Source organism: Lepidothrix coronata, unplaced genomic scaffold, assembly GCF_001604755.1.
Source record: "Lepidothrix coronata isolate B3197 unplaced genomic scaffold, Lepidothrix_coronata-1.0 Scaffold272, whole genome shotgun sequence".
NCBI classification, from domain to species: domain Eukaryota; kingdom Metazoa; phylum Chordata; class Aves; order Passeriformes; family Pipridae; genus Lepidothrix; species Lepidothrix coronata.
In genome coordinates, this window is record NW_016690452.1 from 779,382 (window position 1) to 797,199 (window position 17,818).

General features: G+C 48.8%; 1 protein-coding gene and 1 non-coding gene across 2 annotated transcripts; both read left to right on the forward strand.

Moving 5' to 3' along the window:
- The first annotated feature begins 208 nt into the window (after positions 1-208).
- On the forward strand, positions 209-281 carry TRNAK-CUU. Its single transcript has one exon. It is a non-coding gene; the product is annotated as a tRNA-Lys (tRNA).
- Positions 282-445: 164 nt separating this feature from the next.
- MORF4L1 (mortality factor 4 like 1) lies at positions 446-16,867 on the forward strand. The gene is made up of 13 exons (XM_017836246.1): positions 446-576; positions 2,461-2,507; positions 4,811-4,878; positions 7,049-7,135; positions 7,289-7,369; positions 9,432-9,494; positions 11,616-11,641; positions 12,204-12,292; positions 12,396-12,497; positions 12,967-13,055; positions 14,154-14,326; positions 14,633-14,717; positions 16,216-16,867. Exons 1-13 carry the CDS (start codon positions 537-539, stop codon positions 16,298-16,300), a joined length of 1,035 nt encoding a protein of 344 aa, XP_017691735.1. The 5' UTR covers positions 446-536; the 3' UTR covers positions 16,301-16,867.
- Positions 16,868-17,818: the final 951 nt, after the last annotated feature.

Consider the following 17,818-nt stretch of genomic DNA (forward strand, 5'->3'; position numbering starts at 1 on the left):
GCTCGTGGCCCCCACACCCTGCGGCTTTCCCCGGAGGGTCGCGTCTCCCTCTTCTCCGCCCCTGCCGGCCTTGAGTGGGAGATGTACATTTAATTAAGCAATGACGTAATATGCAAACGAACGGGGACCGCGCGCGCCCCCTGGCGGCCGCAGCGCCGCGTGCGCGGGGCCATGCCGAGTGGCGAGGGCGGCGCACGAGAACCACAGCGCCCGGCTAGCTCAGTCGGTAGAGCATGGGACTCTTAATCCCAGGGTCGTGGGTTCGAGCCCCACGTTGGGCGCATAAAATTTTCCTCTTCCTTCCTTGTTTTTTTCGTTATTTTTCCCCCTTTCTCGCTGCTCGCGGCCCCGGCGGCCGCCACTGCACACCCGGCGCTGTGCTGTGCCCCCGCCCGGCGTGCGGCGGGGGCGGGGATGGCCCGGACTCCATGTCCCGCCATGCCCGGGGCGCGGCTGCGCGGCGGGGCCGGGCCGGGATGCGGCGCGGGCGCTGAGGCCCCGCGGGGAGCGGGCGGAGCAGGGACCGGCCCTTATAAATGGCGCCCAAGCAGGATCCCAAGCCCAAATTCCAGGAGGGTGAGTGCGAGGGGAGCGGGTGGGGTGCCCTGCGAGGGGCCCGGAGGGGTGGCGGCCGCCGGTCGCTGCCCGCTGCGGCGATTTGCACCCAGTGCTCGTGCCTTGAGGGTGATCTCGCTCTAATCCCTCGCTGCTCAGCCCTGAGGATTTGGGAATTCGTGGGAAAGCCGAATTCCCGCAGTCTTTGTCTCTTCCTGTGCCTGCTCTTTCCTCCCAGTGACGCGCGGGCCCTTCCCACCCCTGTTATTCTGAAGGCCCTTCGGTTCCTCGCCTTTTGGAGGGCCCGGACCTTCCTGGGCGTTAAAACTGTTGCGCTCCCCGGGGCTGTCAGGGGGGCGCTTCCTCGCGCGTGGAAGGTTTATTTTCCCCGAGAGGGATCTCAGCGCAGGGGATCCGTGGAGGCAGCGCCGGGGTCGCGGCTGTGCTGGAATCCATGTTTGCCACAAAGCACCGGCGTTTGAGGGGAACGAGCGTGAATCGGGCTCCTTGCCAGGCTTTTTCCGCATATATTTCGATTTTTGGCTTACGATTGCGGTTGGTGGTGATATAAATAAGAGAAATAATATAGGAAGGTGGCTGCCCCATCCCTGGAAGTGTCCAGGGCCAGGTTGGACAGGGCTTGGAGCAGCCTGGGACAGTGGGAGGTGTCCCTGGCCAGGGCAGGGGGTGGGATGGGATGGGGTGGCCTTTGGGATCAGGGATAGGTGTGGCTGTGTCGCTGGGATGGGGTGGCCTTTGGGATCAGGGATAGGTGTGGCTGTGTCGCTGCAGTGTGGGGGATTCACGGGAGAGGCTGCAGTGAGGGAGCGAGAGCCTGCCAGGTTATCACGGAAACAAAGAACGCCAAACGTCTGTGTGATTTTTAAAAATAAGTATTTCGCAGTAGCTGTGGACATCTCACCTAGAAAACACTGAACAACAATGGAAATAGAGAGGTGTTTCCACCAGCACTTGTAAGCACGGTGACACAGGAGGGGAATAATGTCGCCTCTGATTGTCAGCCTTAATTATACTGACATTTGCTTTCTTTAAATAAAAGTACTGACCATGTCATGTATCAAAATGGGCACTTCTGTGAGAACCTTTCTAAATCTTTTGCTTCCTTGATACACAGAAGCATTTTCTAGTTCTGCAGCTCATCTCCCCAAAAAATGTGAGGCACTGCAGCTTCCAGAAGGAAACATCTGGGCTCAGGTATCCTGTGAAGTACATTGAAATTCCCCCAGTGTAACCACACAGTAAGGCCTTGCCACTGAGGAGAAAAAAGACAGGGTGAAGAACAGTCTCATCCTATATAAAACCCTCAAAGTGAACAGTTTTTGTTGCTCTTCCACAGACCCAGCACTGTTCCATCCCACACATCAGATGGGGAAGTGTGGGAGGTGTCTCTTCCTGACTGCACTGCACTGGGAATACCAGGTGCTGTTCTTCCTGCAGGGAAAGGTGCACAGGTGACAGTGGCTTTCATGTGTCAGAAGCTTGAGGTGCAGAGGTGGGATCTCTCAGGAGAGTTAATGTCCTGGTGGAGACCAAAGTGTAGTGTCAGAGGACTGAAGGATCCCTCAGAGCCAGGCAGTTTTCCCTGTGTGCTGTGTGAGCACTTGGACTGCAGTGTGCTGTATGGAGCCAGTGTGCTTTGGGGTCTGCAGCCAGAACTGGAGGCTTTGAGGGAGTCGTGTGTGCCAGCCTTGCAGTGGGGTGTGGGAGTGCCTGATGTGGGGGCAGGGATGTGAGTTTTGGTGGCAGTTCCCTGCCAAAGTCCCAGCTGTTGTGCCCCACTCTGGGCAGGCCTGGCCCTGGTTTGTGTGCAGCTGGCCTGGCTGACACGTGGTATGGAGATGGCACTGGGCTGTTCTAAGATGTTTATCTGGACCTTTCTTCCAGGTGAGCGAGTGCTTTGTTTCCATGGACCTCTCCTTTATGAAGCAAAGGTAAGTGTGGCAGCTTGTTGCTGCAGGTGGTTCTCACTGCCCCCCAGGAAAATAAGGAATTGCTTTAGTTTCCCTGCTGTGCCTCACTAGGTGGGATCAAGGGCTGAAATGAAAATTAATGAAAACCTGATGATGTGTGAAATTTTAAATCCTGGAGCTTTATAATATTGAAAAAAATCAGGAAGCCCAGTGGTGCTGCAGTTATTCTGATAAAATCCCAAAGGCTGGGTGGTTTCACATGTTGGAATATCTGACAGAGCCGTGTTCCCAGAACACTGGGAAGCATTTGCACCTGCAGGACTTGGAGCTGCTGGGTTACAGTCCTAAAGGAAGTGGCACTCCCAGTTCTGCTTCCCAGTTCTGGCTTTTTAACCACATAAACCTGCATTGCAGATCTGTAATGTGGAGGGTAACCTACTGCCTCAGGTTTGCTGGAGGTGCAGCTCTGGATTTGCCTGCTGAAATGGAAAAAAGGGCTGCTGTAGCTCTCTGGGTTAGAGGACTTGCAGAAATTTCTGGGGCACCTCAAACAGGGATTTAAATCCGTTAGGATTTAGTGTCAGTGAATGTTAACTGATGGGGCAGCTTCAGAGGGCTGGTGGCAGGGAAGCACTTGGTCTTCTCCATGCTGTGTCCCTCTCCTTTATCCAGAGTGGGACTTAAGCAGGGTCTGGCTCTGCCAGCCTGGTGCTGGAAGGGATTTCCCAGCAGGCAAGAAGCTTTTGGCTGGCTGTTTGTATAAGAGTGGATCCTTCTGAGTTCCTGTCCTGGCAGAATAAACTTGAATTTTAATTGTAAAATGTTTTCTTTATTTACTTAGAAGCATTTAATATTAAAAGGTGCTTTGTAAGTAGTAATTAATAATAACCTTTGTTTTCTTCCTGTTCCTTTGTTCTGTTTTTCTTCAGTGACTCTCAATTCATGGGTTGTTTTGTTCCTGACCACATCTGGGGTGTCCCACAGCAGGATGGTCAGGGAAGCACTGGTGTGTGTTAGAGGAGTGTGAGCAGTTGTGGCAAAGGGGAACTGTTTGTACATCTCTACAATGCAGAGTTAAATGAGAGTCACTTAAAACACTTCTAACCTCCAGCAAAAAAAATATTTTGGTACAGAAATATACTTGAGTCATCTTTTGCTTTGTGCTCAGCCCTTTTGTTCTTCAAGACAAGTAGAGACGGGCACAGTCTGTGTTTGGCTGGGTTTGACTTCAGGCTGTCAGAATGAGCCCCTGGTGCAGGACTGGCTCCAGCAGGAGCAGCATAACCTTACTCCTGGGTGCAAGTCTAGTGAGCCTGAGTTTAAGTTCCATATGTGGCATTTTGGAGATGGTTACTGGAATATGATGTTCCTCTCTGTTGGCAGGTTTTTTTTAATTAAAAAGGGTACCTCACACTGCGTTCTTGAGTTGTATAGCAGAACACTATATAACACTTAGGGGTGATTCAGCATGGCAATGAAATAGCAATTATAACTTCTGTGAGTAGTTCTGACTTCAATGGGGAAAAAATCCTTAAAAAGCAACTAAAAGCTGGAGCTACAGAGGGTCATTGTTCCTGTTTCACAGCACCCTTGTTCTGTCACTGCCAAGTGGCACCTGTGTCTCAGCATCTCCAGAACACCACTGTGACTCTGGGGGTGAAGTGCTGAACTTGGTGGATTTAATTTGTGTAGCCAAGAAGTTCAGGGACTGACCTAGCTGGGGTTATGTACTTTCTGTTCTGGGCTGTTTTTTCAGGAAGAGGCCTGTCCCTGGCTGGGTTTTTAATGTGGCTGTGGTTGCTTGAGCTGTATCCCTAGGCCAGTCTTCTGATGGAAAGAACTGTGCTTATTTACCTCCTGTTTAGATTCTTAACCCCAAACCAGCCCTTACTGCAGCTCTCTCTGAACACAAGGCTCTCTCTGTGGCTGGGGACATCCCTGTTATTTATTTTACCTTGGGATGTTCCTGTGTTCCAGCAGCTGACCTGTCTGTGAGGGGGGGCTGGATGGGAACGAGCTCCAGGGAATGGCTTTGGCTCACCTGGAATAGGGAAGCAGCTGCTTGGCTACTCCTGGGGCATCCTCAGGGGTTCTGGTCCTGCTCCTGAAGGAAGGAATCCCTCTGGAGAGCTTTGCTTTGCCCTTCCCAGTCCCTCAGTAGGCAGTAATGTGGGTTAGAGGGCAGTGTCTGCTGTGGAATAGCTGCCAGGATTCCAGGTGCTTGCACGGAAATCTCTTTGTTTAAACTGAAAGCTAAAAAACCAAAACTCATTCCAGTCTCCTTGTTCTCTTTGGGGCTGACTGACCTTTCCTCTCTCTTCCAGTGTGTAAAGGTTGCCATAAAGGACAAGCAAGTGAAATACTTTATCCATTACAGTGGTTGGAATAAAAAGTAAGTATTGCACAAAATGAAAACACAGTTCCTTTGTCCTTTAGAGGAGGATGCTTTGTTTGAGTGTGAGCTGGGTGGACCAGCACTGCCAATGTCCCTGGTGTGGGGAGGTTCTTTGGGACCAACCTAAATGATTTTATACCTGAGCTGATGATTTATAGTAACACAGAGAAAACATTGCCAAACTAACCATCTCCTGCAGAGCCTGGGGTGTCAGGAGAGTGGTGGGAATGCTCTGTAGCATTCTGTTTGTTCAGGGTGGAAAACACTTACTGTAATTCCTCCCTGGCAGAAATGTCTGTTGTGAAAACTTCCTTGTTACGCATTGGTAGAAGAGGCAACTCCTACTGAGGTGGAGCAAAACTGCACTCAGATACCCTGTGCTTGACTTTTATACCACGTTTGGCAGCAAATTTTGGGGAAGCACAGCCTGCTGAGGGCTGTGTTCAGCAGGGGAGGGCTGGCTGGGTTAGCCCTTCATGGGGCAGGTGTAGCCTGTGCTTCAGTTCCAGCCTCCCTTGATAAAGCAAACTTGGAGATCCTTTTCCCTCCTGCAGAAATAACAGGATTCTGGCTGAGGGGTTGCTGAAAATGAAAGGTGACTCTGTGAAATAAATGATGAGCCCATTAAAGGTGAAAGCTTCAGGAGACTGTTGTATTGGTGCCCTTTTTTCCCTGTTTTTGAATTATGTTCTGCCACTCAGTTCGAACTCAGGAAAAGTGGAGTTTTTCCTTAGTGATTAAAAGCTTCAGCTCCTCAGCCTTGGAAGTCTCAGGGAGCAGTTTCCTGTTTGCTTTGGTTTTGTTTCATCTCAGTGCTGAAGACTCTCAGTCACAGCTCTGCTGATCTCACTGATGTGACTCAAAGCAGAACTTGGTGTTTTCTGTGTAACTTTTAATTGCAGCTGCTCACCCTCCTGCCAGGGGACAGGACTGGCTCAGTGTGCACAGCTCCAGGAGCACAATCAGCTCCAGTGCTGTCTGTTAATGAGGCAGCAAACATTTGGTCCTTCCTCCCCTGGTTTATCCCGAGGGAGGGGCCAGAACTGGTGTCCCGATCCCGCTTTTCTTGCTTGTGCTGAGTTCCTTTGCCTTCAAGCTTCCAATTAACAGCATTAAAAGTGGCGTTGCTGCAAGAGCCAGGGAGCTGGGGCACTGTGAGCCCTTCACTTGGGCTTCTCTGGCTGTGGGCCTTTGCTAATTGCTTGACTTCTACGCTTTTTGCCAGTGTCAGCAGTCAGGACACAAAAAGATTTCTTGCCCATGCAGTGCAATGTGTCCCCTGGTTACACAGCACCTTGGGAACGTCTCCTGCAGCTCCACAGGCAGGAGGGAGGGACTTAAAGAGCTACCAAAGCACTGCCTAAAAACATAAGCTTTGGGTACAGCTGGAGTGGTTTTTCTGTAATTTTTGGATGCTGAGCTTGCCTTGTCTTCACACTCCGAAGCCCTGGTACTCCTGTAGCAATGTTGGTTTGGCCACTCCACGCTCCAGCACTGGCAGCTGTTGGAAAATGACACAGAACTCCCTAGAAAGAGCTTTAACTTTAGAATATCTTGGCCACTTTTAATGTGTTTTATTTGAAATAAACTGGTTGCTCAGATGACCCACTCTTTGTCAGAGTGGAATTGCTGCTCGTAATGGCAATTTCCCCAACACCTCTTCTCTTAAATCGTTCAGATTCTTCAAATATTCATTCCATCTTGGTTTCCTTCACAGACAGAAATCAGAGCTCTTCTCCTTACAGTAAGATCTTATTGCTGAATTTGTTAACCTATAAAATGTTGGAATAGATAAAGGAAACTTGCTTCTTAATATATTATGGCTGCAGGTGTCCTGTAATTTAGTAAGCATGGAATATTATTTTTTTTTTCCTGTGATGCTTCTTTTGAGTTAAAGTCAGTCCTCTCCCTCCTGAATTGCCCATCTTCGAGTTTGGGAAATTCTTTGGAAATGCCTGAGGGTTACACTTCCCTAGAAAAACCATTCCAGCTTCAGTCAGTGGGGAATGTGTTTGGTAACTTACACCTTGAGTTGTGCCAGTCCATGACTTGACACAAAAGCAGTTTAGTCCCAAATTCTGTGAAGTTTTGAATTGACTGTTGTGTGTAGAATGCAATTGTTCTTGAAGTTTTTGAGTGATCATCTGGTATTTTGGCTTTTTTGCAGCTGGGATGAATGGGTTCCAGAAAGCAGAGTGCTCAAATACGTGGATACCAACCTGCAGAAACAAAAAGAACTTCAAAAGGCCAATCAGTGAGTAATTTTGGTAGAAAATCCTTCTCAGTAAATATTTTTAAGAGCTTCAATCCAACAGCTACATATCAAGGGAAGTTAATGAGTCTAAAAAAAAATAAAGCAAGCTTCTTTTCCATTAAAGTCTCATTTATGAATTTCCTCTTTTTAAAGGGAACAATATGCAGAGGGGAAGATGAGAGGAGCTGCTCCAGGCAAGAAAACTTCTGGTCTGCAGCAGAAGAACGTTGAAGTGTAAGAAGGTTTTTATTTAAAAAAACACACAAAACAACCCCCAACCCCCCACCCCAAGCAGCTCTTAAACCTTTGCTTGTCTGTTTTGCTCTTGATCTGTAGGATTGTTTTTAGAATGGGCCTGCAGGTTAAACTCCATTTCCTGTGACACAGCCCATGCAAAAGCTATGTTACATGATGTCAAAAAGGCCTTTGTTGAAGTATTTTATTAAACTGCCTTTAGAAGGTGAAGAGTTCAGGACTGAATGGGGGTACTGAGTAAACACATCCTACATTTTTTGCACTCTGTTCCTCTTGAGTTGGTGACCTGACACTCAGAAAGTGGTGATTCCTCATAAGTCTCGTGTATCTCAGTGAAATCAGTTTTCATATACAATTTCCCACTTGTTCCAGGCTCTGCAAGCACTTGGGAATAAAATCCTTACAATGCCTTCTCACTGCAGAATTATCAAAACTGCATTATAAGAGTCTGTTTGGCTGGTTTTGACAGAACTAAACCCATACTCTATTAAAAATGGGTTTGCATCTTAAGAGACCAGAAGCAAGCTCAGACATTTATTGGAAAAAATCAATTTGAGGCTGTAACTGTCAGGCTTTTCACTCCATCCTTTTGGTTTTCAGAAGAGGTGCTGTGGTAGATTCTCACACAGTCAGTGCAGCTCTGCTGCTTTGCTCAGTTGTCACCAAACTCCTCTGTTTGGGGCAGTGTTTCACTTAATTATGAAGATGGTCACTGCTAATGGGATGTTTTGAATTCCTGACTCCCTTTATGATTCTGGTGTTCATGAGGAAGCTGCTGAAATGGCATCAGTTCTTCAGAAGTGGATTTGGCAGCAGCCTGAGATTTCATGTGTCACCTGTGGGCAGCTTTGTTACGAACTGTGAATCACTGGTTTGAGAAGGCAGCAGTACTGGGGTCAGTTAGTTGGTGTTTGCTCTGCATCCTGAAGCAGTTTCACTTTGGGATTAGCAAAGCCCAGCCCAGGCTGTAATTGGCTCCTGGTCTCTGGGATGGGGAGCCAGTGGATCCGGCTGATCCCCAGTGCTGGGGGTGCTCCCCTGTGCTCTGCTGGGGCTCCCAGGGGCTCCAGCACCAGCTCAGGTTGTGCTCTGTCAGCTCAGCACCAACCTCTGACAGGGACCAGGCACTGCTTGTCTTCTCCTGGGGGTGACAAAAGCCCACCCCACCTCTCTGTGTAGATAGTTGATAATGATTGTCATTAAAGTCTAATTAAACCAGGTCTAAATTATGACCATTACTAATTTGGCTGCTTAAGGGGCTGTCACACCAGAGCCGTCTCACATGTGAGTCAGTGGGAGGAGGGTTAATCCCAGTGTAAGTCTGGCAGAGGCAGGGATGCCTCAGTTGTAAGTGTGTAGTTTGCACTACAGAAAGCATGGCAAGAGTAACTGCAGAGTAGGTTCCAGCTTGAGTCACCCAGGCAGCTCAGGCTGGGAGCAGGGGGGAGTTGTTTCTGCCTGAGTAAACACTAAGTGTTAACCTGGGCTTAAAGTCAGACGTGGGCTAATCCTCTCACCCACACCTGATGTTGTGTCCAAGGGAGACCCAACAGCAAAAATGACTTTGGTTTAAGCCCCTGTGAAACTGTAAAGCTTTACAGACATTACCAGGTCTGACTTCATTCCTGGTTGAAACAAGTTTTGGGAAGGGCCTGGCTTGGCTTTCTGCTGCCACCACTATCCTAAGCTCTTGTGACTGTCTCCAGCAGAGCAAGGCAGACATAAGGTAGTTCTCTGAAACTTCTGTTTCATTGATTGGAAAAGCTAATTCTTTGTGATGGATTTTGAGTTGTGAAGGGGGAGAGGGAAGCTGTTGTTGGAGCAGCAGCCTGGCCTGGGGAGGTGGGTCAGAACAGGTCCCGTGTTGTTCCACTGAGCTTGCTGCTCATCTCTGGCCAAAACCACGTCCAGTGCTTCCCTTGGTGCTGCTTCCAGCAAAGCCTCCCTATTTTTCTCCCCTTCTTGGAGGCTGAGGGAGAGGAAATGCTTAGACCCAGTTGAAGGCTGAGCACCAGGTCTGACACTGTGTCCTTACCCGCAGGTTTTTCCGCCGGGATGGAGCCCACACTGTTTGCTGTCTGGAGACCCCTGCCATCTCCACACGGTGAGTCAGGGGGCACTGTCACACCAGGGTCATGTCCTGCAACCCAAACCTCTTTGCTTCCCTGCACTTCTTGTAGAGACTCTCAGAGTCCTCAGCTGGGTCACATAGGTTTGGCAGCAGTGGATTGGTTTGGTGGTGGGTTTATTTAAAACCAGCATTAGCTGTTTTTTCTGCTAATACAGGTCTTGTTGTTGACCTGAACGTGCCAAGGTGTGTTGTCTGTCTGGCTTGGGGCATCCCCTTGGGCACAGCTGGTGGCTCTCCCAGGCACTCCAGGCCCTCCAAATGCCAAACACCATCCAAACCCTGCCAGTTGTGCAGGGCTGGGGCAGCTCTGAGACTGGCTCAGGCTGGAGGTTCCTTCCCCTCCTCCTCTCTGGCCACCAGTAACGTGTGCCCAGAGGGAACCAGTGAGTCAGGGCCAGAGATGCTCTCCCCAAACACCTCTGTACTTCCAGCCCTCTGTGACTGAGGGGCCTCAGAGCTGGAGGCTGTGTCCATGTGATGGTTTAATGTCCCCGTGTGGGACTGTCTTATATTTATCCAGTAACTTCTGAACCCTTTGGACTTCTGGCCTCCCCATCATCTTGTGGCAGCCTGTTCTCTTTTTGAAGAGGTGAGGAAGGAGGAGGATGACTCCTGTCATTTTAATGTCTGCTGCTTTGGGGCTTTTTGGTGTTTTTCATCTGTCTTGGGGAAAGATTGCTCAGTTCTTCAGGCTTCACCTTTCACTGTTGTGACCCCCCACCACATTCCTCCTCTAAGTTTGAACTGTGAGATCTTTAGCACCTCCCACCTCTGTTCAGGCTTTTAATTAAAATTCTTTCCACAGAAGCTTCTTTGAGGCTTCCCTGGTGCTTTTCAGTTTTGTTGTCCAGTTCAGTGAAAAGTGGCAGTGAAGGGAGAAAGAGGGGAATGCACAGCTGGGCTGTGGAAAGAGAAGGCAGTGCAAGTTTGGGGCTTCTGTTCCCATGTGGTTGTGAAGTGGCACAAAAGGATGTGTTTAACCCATCCTAAGTAAGTTCAATCTCTTGTGTCCCTTCAGGACTTGCATTCCACTTGTCCTTGCAGGAAAGGATTATCTGCAGCATGAGGCACCTGCATGGTGCTGTTCAGCTTTATATTTGATAAGGACTTTACATTATTTATATTATATTGCCCCTCTGTTCCAGTGGTTAAAACTCTGCTTCAATTCTAATGCTTAACATAATTTTTATCTTGTGATTTTAATTCTGGGAAGAGCTCCCTGTTCCTCCCTGTTTACTTTAGGTTTGGAAGAAAAGCCTTTCTCTTCAATACACCAGTCCCCTATCAGTGGCTTCACTTGGCCATTGCTCCTTCTTTCTGGAGAGATGAGCTTTATTCTGGCCCCAGTTTCAGCCTAATGCTTGTTTGACTTGAAGTTTAAAAAAAAAAAAACAAACAACCCTTACTCTTCCTATCTTCAGCCCTTCCTGGGGACTCTGCCTTTTTCCTGGCCCAGATAAACCCAGCTCAGAGCCTGAAAACGAGTCACTTGAGGTGGTGGTGAATTTGCAAGGAAATAATCTCTTATTGGTAATGAGTTCTGTCCACACAAACTGCTTTTGGAGCAGTTGAACTGGCCTGCTGTTAGCAGGGAGAAAACTGAGATGTGACTGGTAGTACTCCAGTTAAAACTTTATGAAAATGGGTAGCAAACAAACAAAGTGCTACTGAAACTTCCCTCTGCTGCTGTAGTGGTAAAACTGGAGGGGTTTTCAATAGTTTACTGGAAATTGATTCAGTTGACTGAGATTTCTCTGGTAATTCCCAGCACTTCTGTTTCCTTGTCCCACGTTCTGTTTGAAATACAGAATTAGAACACCTACAGATCTAGTGTAGTTCTCCAGGAGCACTTGGGAAGGACAAAACATCCAAAGAAAAGGTGAATTCTAACCTGTTACATGAAAAATCTTGTAGTATTATAACTGTGAAGTCATAGCTGATATTTCTTTCCTGTGTTTTTATCTAAACACTCCCCAGGCCCCTGAGTATCTGCTCCTTGCACTGAACTTAGTGGACAATTGTTCTGGCTTTCTGCTTTGGCTTCCTGAAGTACCACTCTCTTCATATTTGCAATAATTTGTGTTCTCTTTGCAGGAAAACAAAAAAGAACAAGCAGAAAAGTAAGTATGTATTTTGTATATAAGTGGATCCCCTTAGTGAAGGATTCTTAGCTGGAAAGACCTTAAATCTGTAATTACTGTTCCCTTGTGCTGTCCCTCCTGCACTCCTCAGTCCCTCCCTGCCCAGGAGGGGTGCACACTCTTCTGCTTTGCACAAGATCTACTTGTTTCAGTCTGTCAGGATTTTTTGACCTCTTGCAGATTAAAAGCCAAGTGAGATCTCCCTGGATCTGTGGAAATAACTTCCTAAGTCTGACTTATGTTTTCTTACTGAGCTGGAGGTGGGACACAGCTGCAAAGCTGAGCTGCTGGGCCCAAAAACTGTGCTAGAGAATATTACAGACAGTGACACATTGGTTTGGTTTCAGTGCAGAAACCTCCACCTTCAGGCACGTGTTGGTGCAGTTTAAAGTGCCACAACCGTGGGACTGCCAGCACACAAGTAACATGTCACACAGAAACCAACCAACCCAAAAGGTGATCTGAGAGAAACCCGAGTCTTAAATCCTTCTGGTAAATCTTCCCTGGTGTTTCTCACTGACGAAGTCTGTGTTCTGCACAGCTCCAGGCATTGGAGAGGGGAGCAGCACCAGTGAGACTCCCCAGCCCCCGAGGAAGAAAAGGGCTCGAGTAGATCCCACGGTGGAGAGTGTGAGTGTTGCCATCCCCTCCCAGGATCTGGGTGGAAAGCAGGAAGGGGGCTGTGCTCACCAGGATCACCTGGGAGTGATGAGCGTGGCTTTGCTTTTCTCAGGAAGAAACATTTATGAACAGAGTTGAAGTGAAGGTGAAGATCCCAGAAGAGCTGAAGCCATGGCTGGTAGATGACTGGGACTTGATCACCAGGCAGAAGCAGGTGACTGGGCAAGAGAACAGTTTGGGCCATCCCAGAGGTGTGAAACTCATGGTCCAGTCTGGGGGGCACGTGTGTGCCTTGCTGTGTACCTGTGACTCTTGGCATGACTTTATTTAATTCAAGAGTTCATCATCAGGTTGCTGTTGAGCAGCACAGGAGTTAAATGGAAACATGGATATAGTCCTGGAATCCTGGGATGGTTTGGGTGGGAAGGGACATGAAAGCCAGTCTCATTCCACTCCCTGCCATGGGCAGGGACACCTTCCATGGCCCAGAGTGCTCAGGTTGGTTGGGGTTTTGTATGTCCATTAAAACAGTTGGGGTGTTCCTTTAATAACACATAACACCTTACCCTGCTGTTTTCAGTCTAGGAAATGCCCTTGTGTGCATTGGTTTCAATTCAGCTTCCAGGTATAAATATCTGCAAAAATTAGGCAACTTGTATTTGTTCTGTTTTACTTCTTTGCAGCTCTTCTACCTTCCTGCCAAGAAGAATGTTGACTCCATTTTAGAGGATTATGCAAACTACAAAAAATCCCGAGGAAATACTGATAACAAGTGAGTTGTGGCCATTTCCAGCCTTAAACACTTCTTTTGCTGTTGTTGTTGGACTTGGAAAAATCAAGTAAACTTGTGAACCAAGGCCCAGCCCAGTGTCCAGCATCCTGTTCCAAGACCAAGGTGATGGAGGAGTTTAGAAATCTTGAGGGGGTAATTCCAGGCTGCAGTTCTGCTTTCTGGGTATTATTTCTGCTTCTCCCCCTTTTCCCAAGCCTTCTCCTGAGGGAAGATGATACAAAGAGCCCAGAAGAGCTGCCTGGTAGGTGAGCTCAGAGCTGCTGGGCTCCCTCCCAGGCACAGGGACAGGGAGGTGCATGAGGACTGGTAAAACATTCAGATGAGCAGAGCTAATTACTCATTTGTAATTACCCCAGCAGTCAGCCCTGACCAAAACAAGGTGTGTTTATTCTGAAGGAAGCTTTCCTGTTTGAAAGGGAGAGAGAACAGAAAGGGGAAGTTATTTTCTGCCATTCAGGAGGAGGCAGATTGTTGACTTGTCAGGGTGTTTTAACCTCCTTTGTAATTGTCCTGATGTCTGCTCTGAATGTGTTGGCAGGGTGGAGTGAGGGCTGGGCTGCTCAGTGTCACCAATTCCTGTCCAGGCAGGGTGAACTTGGAGGCCTGCAGGAATATGGCAGGAGAGGTCTGGGAAGAAGGGATCAGGTGCCTGAAATACTGGGGGCTGTCCCTCTCTTTAAGCAGGAGTTCAGTCCAGTTACTTCCATATTGTACTTTTAAAGTGTTGTGAGTTGGGATGAACTTTGATGAAAAGAGAAGAGCTGGTGGGTGTCCCTAAAATCCTGCCTGTTCCTTTGGAAGGGCTGCTCCAAGAGTTCATCTCTCTGAGTGGGTGACTAAAAACAAGGCTGCTCTTGGTTTGCCTGAATCCTGAGTTCAGAACAGCCCGTTTTCAAGGGAGGTCTGGAAATGCACCACTCCCCGTGGCTGTACATTGTAAGGTCTCCAGACAAATTTCCTTGGAAGATCTGAAGGCCTGCCCAAGATCCTCAGGATTTTGCTGGTCTCACCAAGCCAGGGCTCCCCCTGTGTCCATCCCATCCTTGGAGCAAGGCTGGCAGTGTGCTCTGTCCCCAGGGAATACGCTGTCAACGAGGTGGTGGCTGGAATTAAGGAGTATTTCAACGTCATGCTGGGAACTCAGCTGCTCTACAAGTTTGAGAGGCCCCAATACGCCGAAATCCTGGCGGATCACCCGGATGCTCCCATGTCTCAGGTCTATGGTGCCCCACACCTCCTGAGGCTGTTTGGTGAGTACCACCTCGGGAGGGTGAGGAAGAGCAGTTGGAAGGATTCAGATACTTCTTTTCCCCTCTTGAGTCCGTGACAGGCAGCTCTGGATCGTGGGTTCACTCTTTCCTTGCTCCACGTATCCAAAATGCTCAGAGCCATTGGGGGCTCTGGGGTGGAAATGGGCTTTTAACAGTCCCGTTGAGCTTGTGCATATTGGAGTAGGTTGCTGGGCTGCTTTTCTGTGCTACTGTGAAGTTGTGGGCTGTGCTGCAGTCCTTGTGAAGGTGTTCTGTGAGTAACCAGTGCTCCTTCCTTCGGAGCAGTGCGGATCGGAGCCATGCTCGCCTACACGCCCCTGGACGAGAAGAGTCTGGCCTTGCTGTTAAACTATTTGCATGACTTCTTAAAGTAAGTACTGGGAAGGTCTTGCAGCAAGAAAGGCAAAGTTCAGGAAGCACAGGCTGTTGTGTTGCTGCCTGTTTTCAGTGAATAGTTGTATGATTTGGGGCCTGTGTGGGGGATCTTCGCAGTGAAGTGTTGGATCCCAGTGAAGCTCTGACTGCTGTACAGGAGCACAGTAAGACTGGTTTTAATTCTCTCCTGTTACACTGAGATTATTGCTAGTGCCAGCACAAGGGGGAATGGCTTCCCACTGCCAGAGGGCAGGGTTAGATGGGATATTGGGAAGGAATTCCTGGTTATGAGGGTGCTGAGGCCCTGGCACAGGTTGCCCAGAGAAGCTGTGGCTGCCCCTGGATCCCTGGAAGTGTCCAAGGCCAGGTTGGACGGGGCTTGGAGCAACCTGGGGTAGTGGAAGGTGTCCCTGCCCATGGCAGGGGTGGGATGGCATGAGCTTTAAAGTCCCTTCCAACACAAACCATTCCAGGATTCTGTTAATCTGCACTTCTAAACTGCCCAAATCTGCTACTTGTTTCAAAATAAATGCTTCAACTTTTATTTCTAGTTGCTATAAAAAGCAGATGATGATAATTCCAGCAAGCTGTTGAATTACACAACAGTTACTCAACAGCAATTGAGCAAATATTTAAAAACTGATGAACTTTATGGATGTTTTTTCTGGGACAGACAGTCACTGGAGCTTTAGTGTGCTTGTGCTGCAGCCCTGTGGCTGTGGGATATCTGGGAGGAAAACACCATCCTGAATGATAATAAAAGGCTTTAATGTGAAATGAGATGAGCTTTAAGGTCCCTTCCAACCCAAACCATTCCAGGATTATGTGATTGGGTAAGCAATTGGAAGTTGAAAGAAAACCTTCAGTAAATCCAGGATGGCTCTGCAGCAGGGCTTGGAATGGATCAGCCTGAAAGCCAGGGAAAAGCTGCCTTGGAATAGCCTGAGAGCCTCGAGTAGATCCTGGTCTTTTGGGTCAGTCTGAGGTGAATGCAGGTCTGAAGAGCTTTGGCTGTAAAGGCAGAAATGTGAAGCCAGTGACCAGAAATCCCTGAATCCATTTGATGAGAGTTAGGGGCACATAACGTTTATCTTTGGCCATCCCTTGTTTTGCCATCATTCATTCAGCCCCTGAGGTTCCCTGTTTGTGCAGACAGAACTCCCTGGGGTCCTGTTCCCTCTCCCTTTGAGTAGGTCAGTAGTGGATGTACTGCAGCTGCCTGAACCTCAAATGTCAGCTGTTTCATCTTATTAATCTTGACCTCACCTGGAGCCAGAGCAGTTTGACAGCTTGCTTGGAATTGATTTTGGTTTTTAATTGATTTTTTTTGGCCTGAGCTGTCAAATGTGGAGTTAACCTGACACAGCTGGTGTGAGATTTGTGCTGCTCAAATCCCATTGTGTGCTCTGGGCTAACACCTGAGGACTCACACGGTTCTGAACAGTGGACAATTTGGGCAGGAAGGTAATTTAATCTATTTATTACTTCTGTAGGTATTTAGCAAAGAATTCCTCTGCATTGTTCAGTGCCAGTGACTATGAAGTGGCCCCTCCGGAGTACCACCGGAAAGCGGTGTAATCCCAGTCTGGATCCCTGCAGCTGTCCACTTCTGCATCCTGTCCTTCACCTCCCCACTGCACAGCTCTTGCACAGGCCCTGTAAACATAAGGTGAACAAAGCTGTGTGTATGAAATGGAGCTGGCATGTAAAGTCCCGAAGATTTCCTGTCCCAGGTGGACGCCCGGAGCTCCCTGGAGCTCTGTGCTGTTCCTGGCTCGCTGTTTGTGTCGGTGGGGTGTGAAGGAATGTGTTTGGTGTGTCTCTGTATGAACTCCGTGCTCGTAGGGCTGCTCTCAACGAGGCTTGGCCTCACTAACCTGCTTTACTCCATAGTCCGACAGACCCCCGGGGCTGTGTCACCTGTGCTGGTGCTATTGACTGTCTGACTCGACCCATTGGCTTGGTGGTGGTGCAAGTGCCATGTTTGGTCCGTAAATGTTCGCTTCTCTTGGGGTAGTTGAAGGACTGTGACTTTTTTTTATATTCTAACAGTAGGAAAACGTGTTCTCATCTCGTAGTGTTTGGAAATGTTGGTCTTTCATGGAGCTGTTTTACAGAGCTGCAAATAAACTTTTTTTAATTTCAGATGTTGTTTCTGCTGTTTGTGTTCGTGTCAAGTCCCTGCCCTGTGAGTGTCCTGGCCAGGACGAGCCAAGGGAATGAGGGGTTTGGGGACGTGTATTAATGGTGTTGCAGGACTTGGCTCTGGCCTGAGTAGCTGCTATTTCCAGGCAAAACACCAGGTTTTAATCACAGATGTTACTGCAGGAAATCACAGTATCTGGGGATCCAAGGGCTGTTCTGGTGTGGGTGGGGTGGGATCGTGCCCTTCCTGTGGGGACTGAGAAACGGGAGGGTCCTGCACCCACATGTCCCCAGACATGGGCTGCACCTTCCCAGGAGCTGCCTGTGTGTGACGATGGGCTGAGGGAAGGTGTGAGCAGATTCCCTGGACAGGAATCCAGCAGGGTTGTGTCCCACCCTGCCCCTGTGCCCTCTTGTACCGGAGCACAAAGACCCACCCAGCGGGTCCTGAGCTGTGCAGGGATGGTCCGGCAGGATAACGAGCTGTTCAAAAGAGCAGCAGGATCTGCTGTTGAATGGAAAAAGAACAATATTGAGCAATGATGTGAGGGGAAGTTGCCATGGAAACTGAGGCAGGGCTGGGAGCTGCCGCAGCGCTCCCGAGGTGGGTTCCTGCCAGGAATCCTGCCCAGGGCAGGCGGAGTAGGGACAGGGGCTGGGAGGGAGCAGCCCTGGAGCCCTGGGAAGGTGGGTGCTCCTCTGGCTCCTGGGGCTGTTCCAGTCACTGTCTGCTCTTTCACAGATTCATTAGATTAATTAGCTACTGCTTGTTATTTATCAGGGTGTTAACCAGAGCCAGGACCGTGTTCTGGGCTGAACAATGGATTTATCCTTTGCCAGCTGCCCCAAGAGGGAAAACAACCTTTTGCTGTCAGTGCTTGTGTTCAGAGAATGGTTGTTTGTACCGAGACCTGGATGGATCTTCTGGGGATCCTGTTGTTATGTGGGAAG

Bases quoted from the DNA above. Each gene is read 5' to 3' on its own strand.
- MORF4L1 (XM_017836246.1), top strand. From the start codon at position 537: ATGGCGCCCAAGCAGGATCCCAAGCCCAAATTCCAGGAGG. The intron at 9,495-11,615 runs GTGAGTCAGGGG...TTCTCTTTGCAG, and splicing joins ACCCCTGCCATCTCCACACG to GAAAACAAAAAAGAACAAGC. The intron at 14,718-16,215 runs GTAAGTACTGGG...TTACTTCTGTAG, and splicing joins TATTTGCATGACTTCTTAAA to GTATTTAGCAAAGAATTCCT.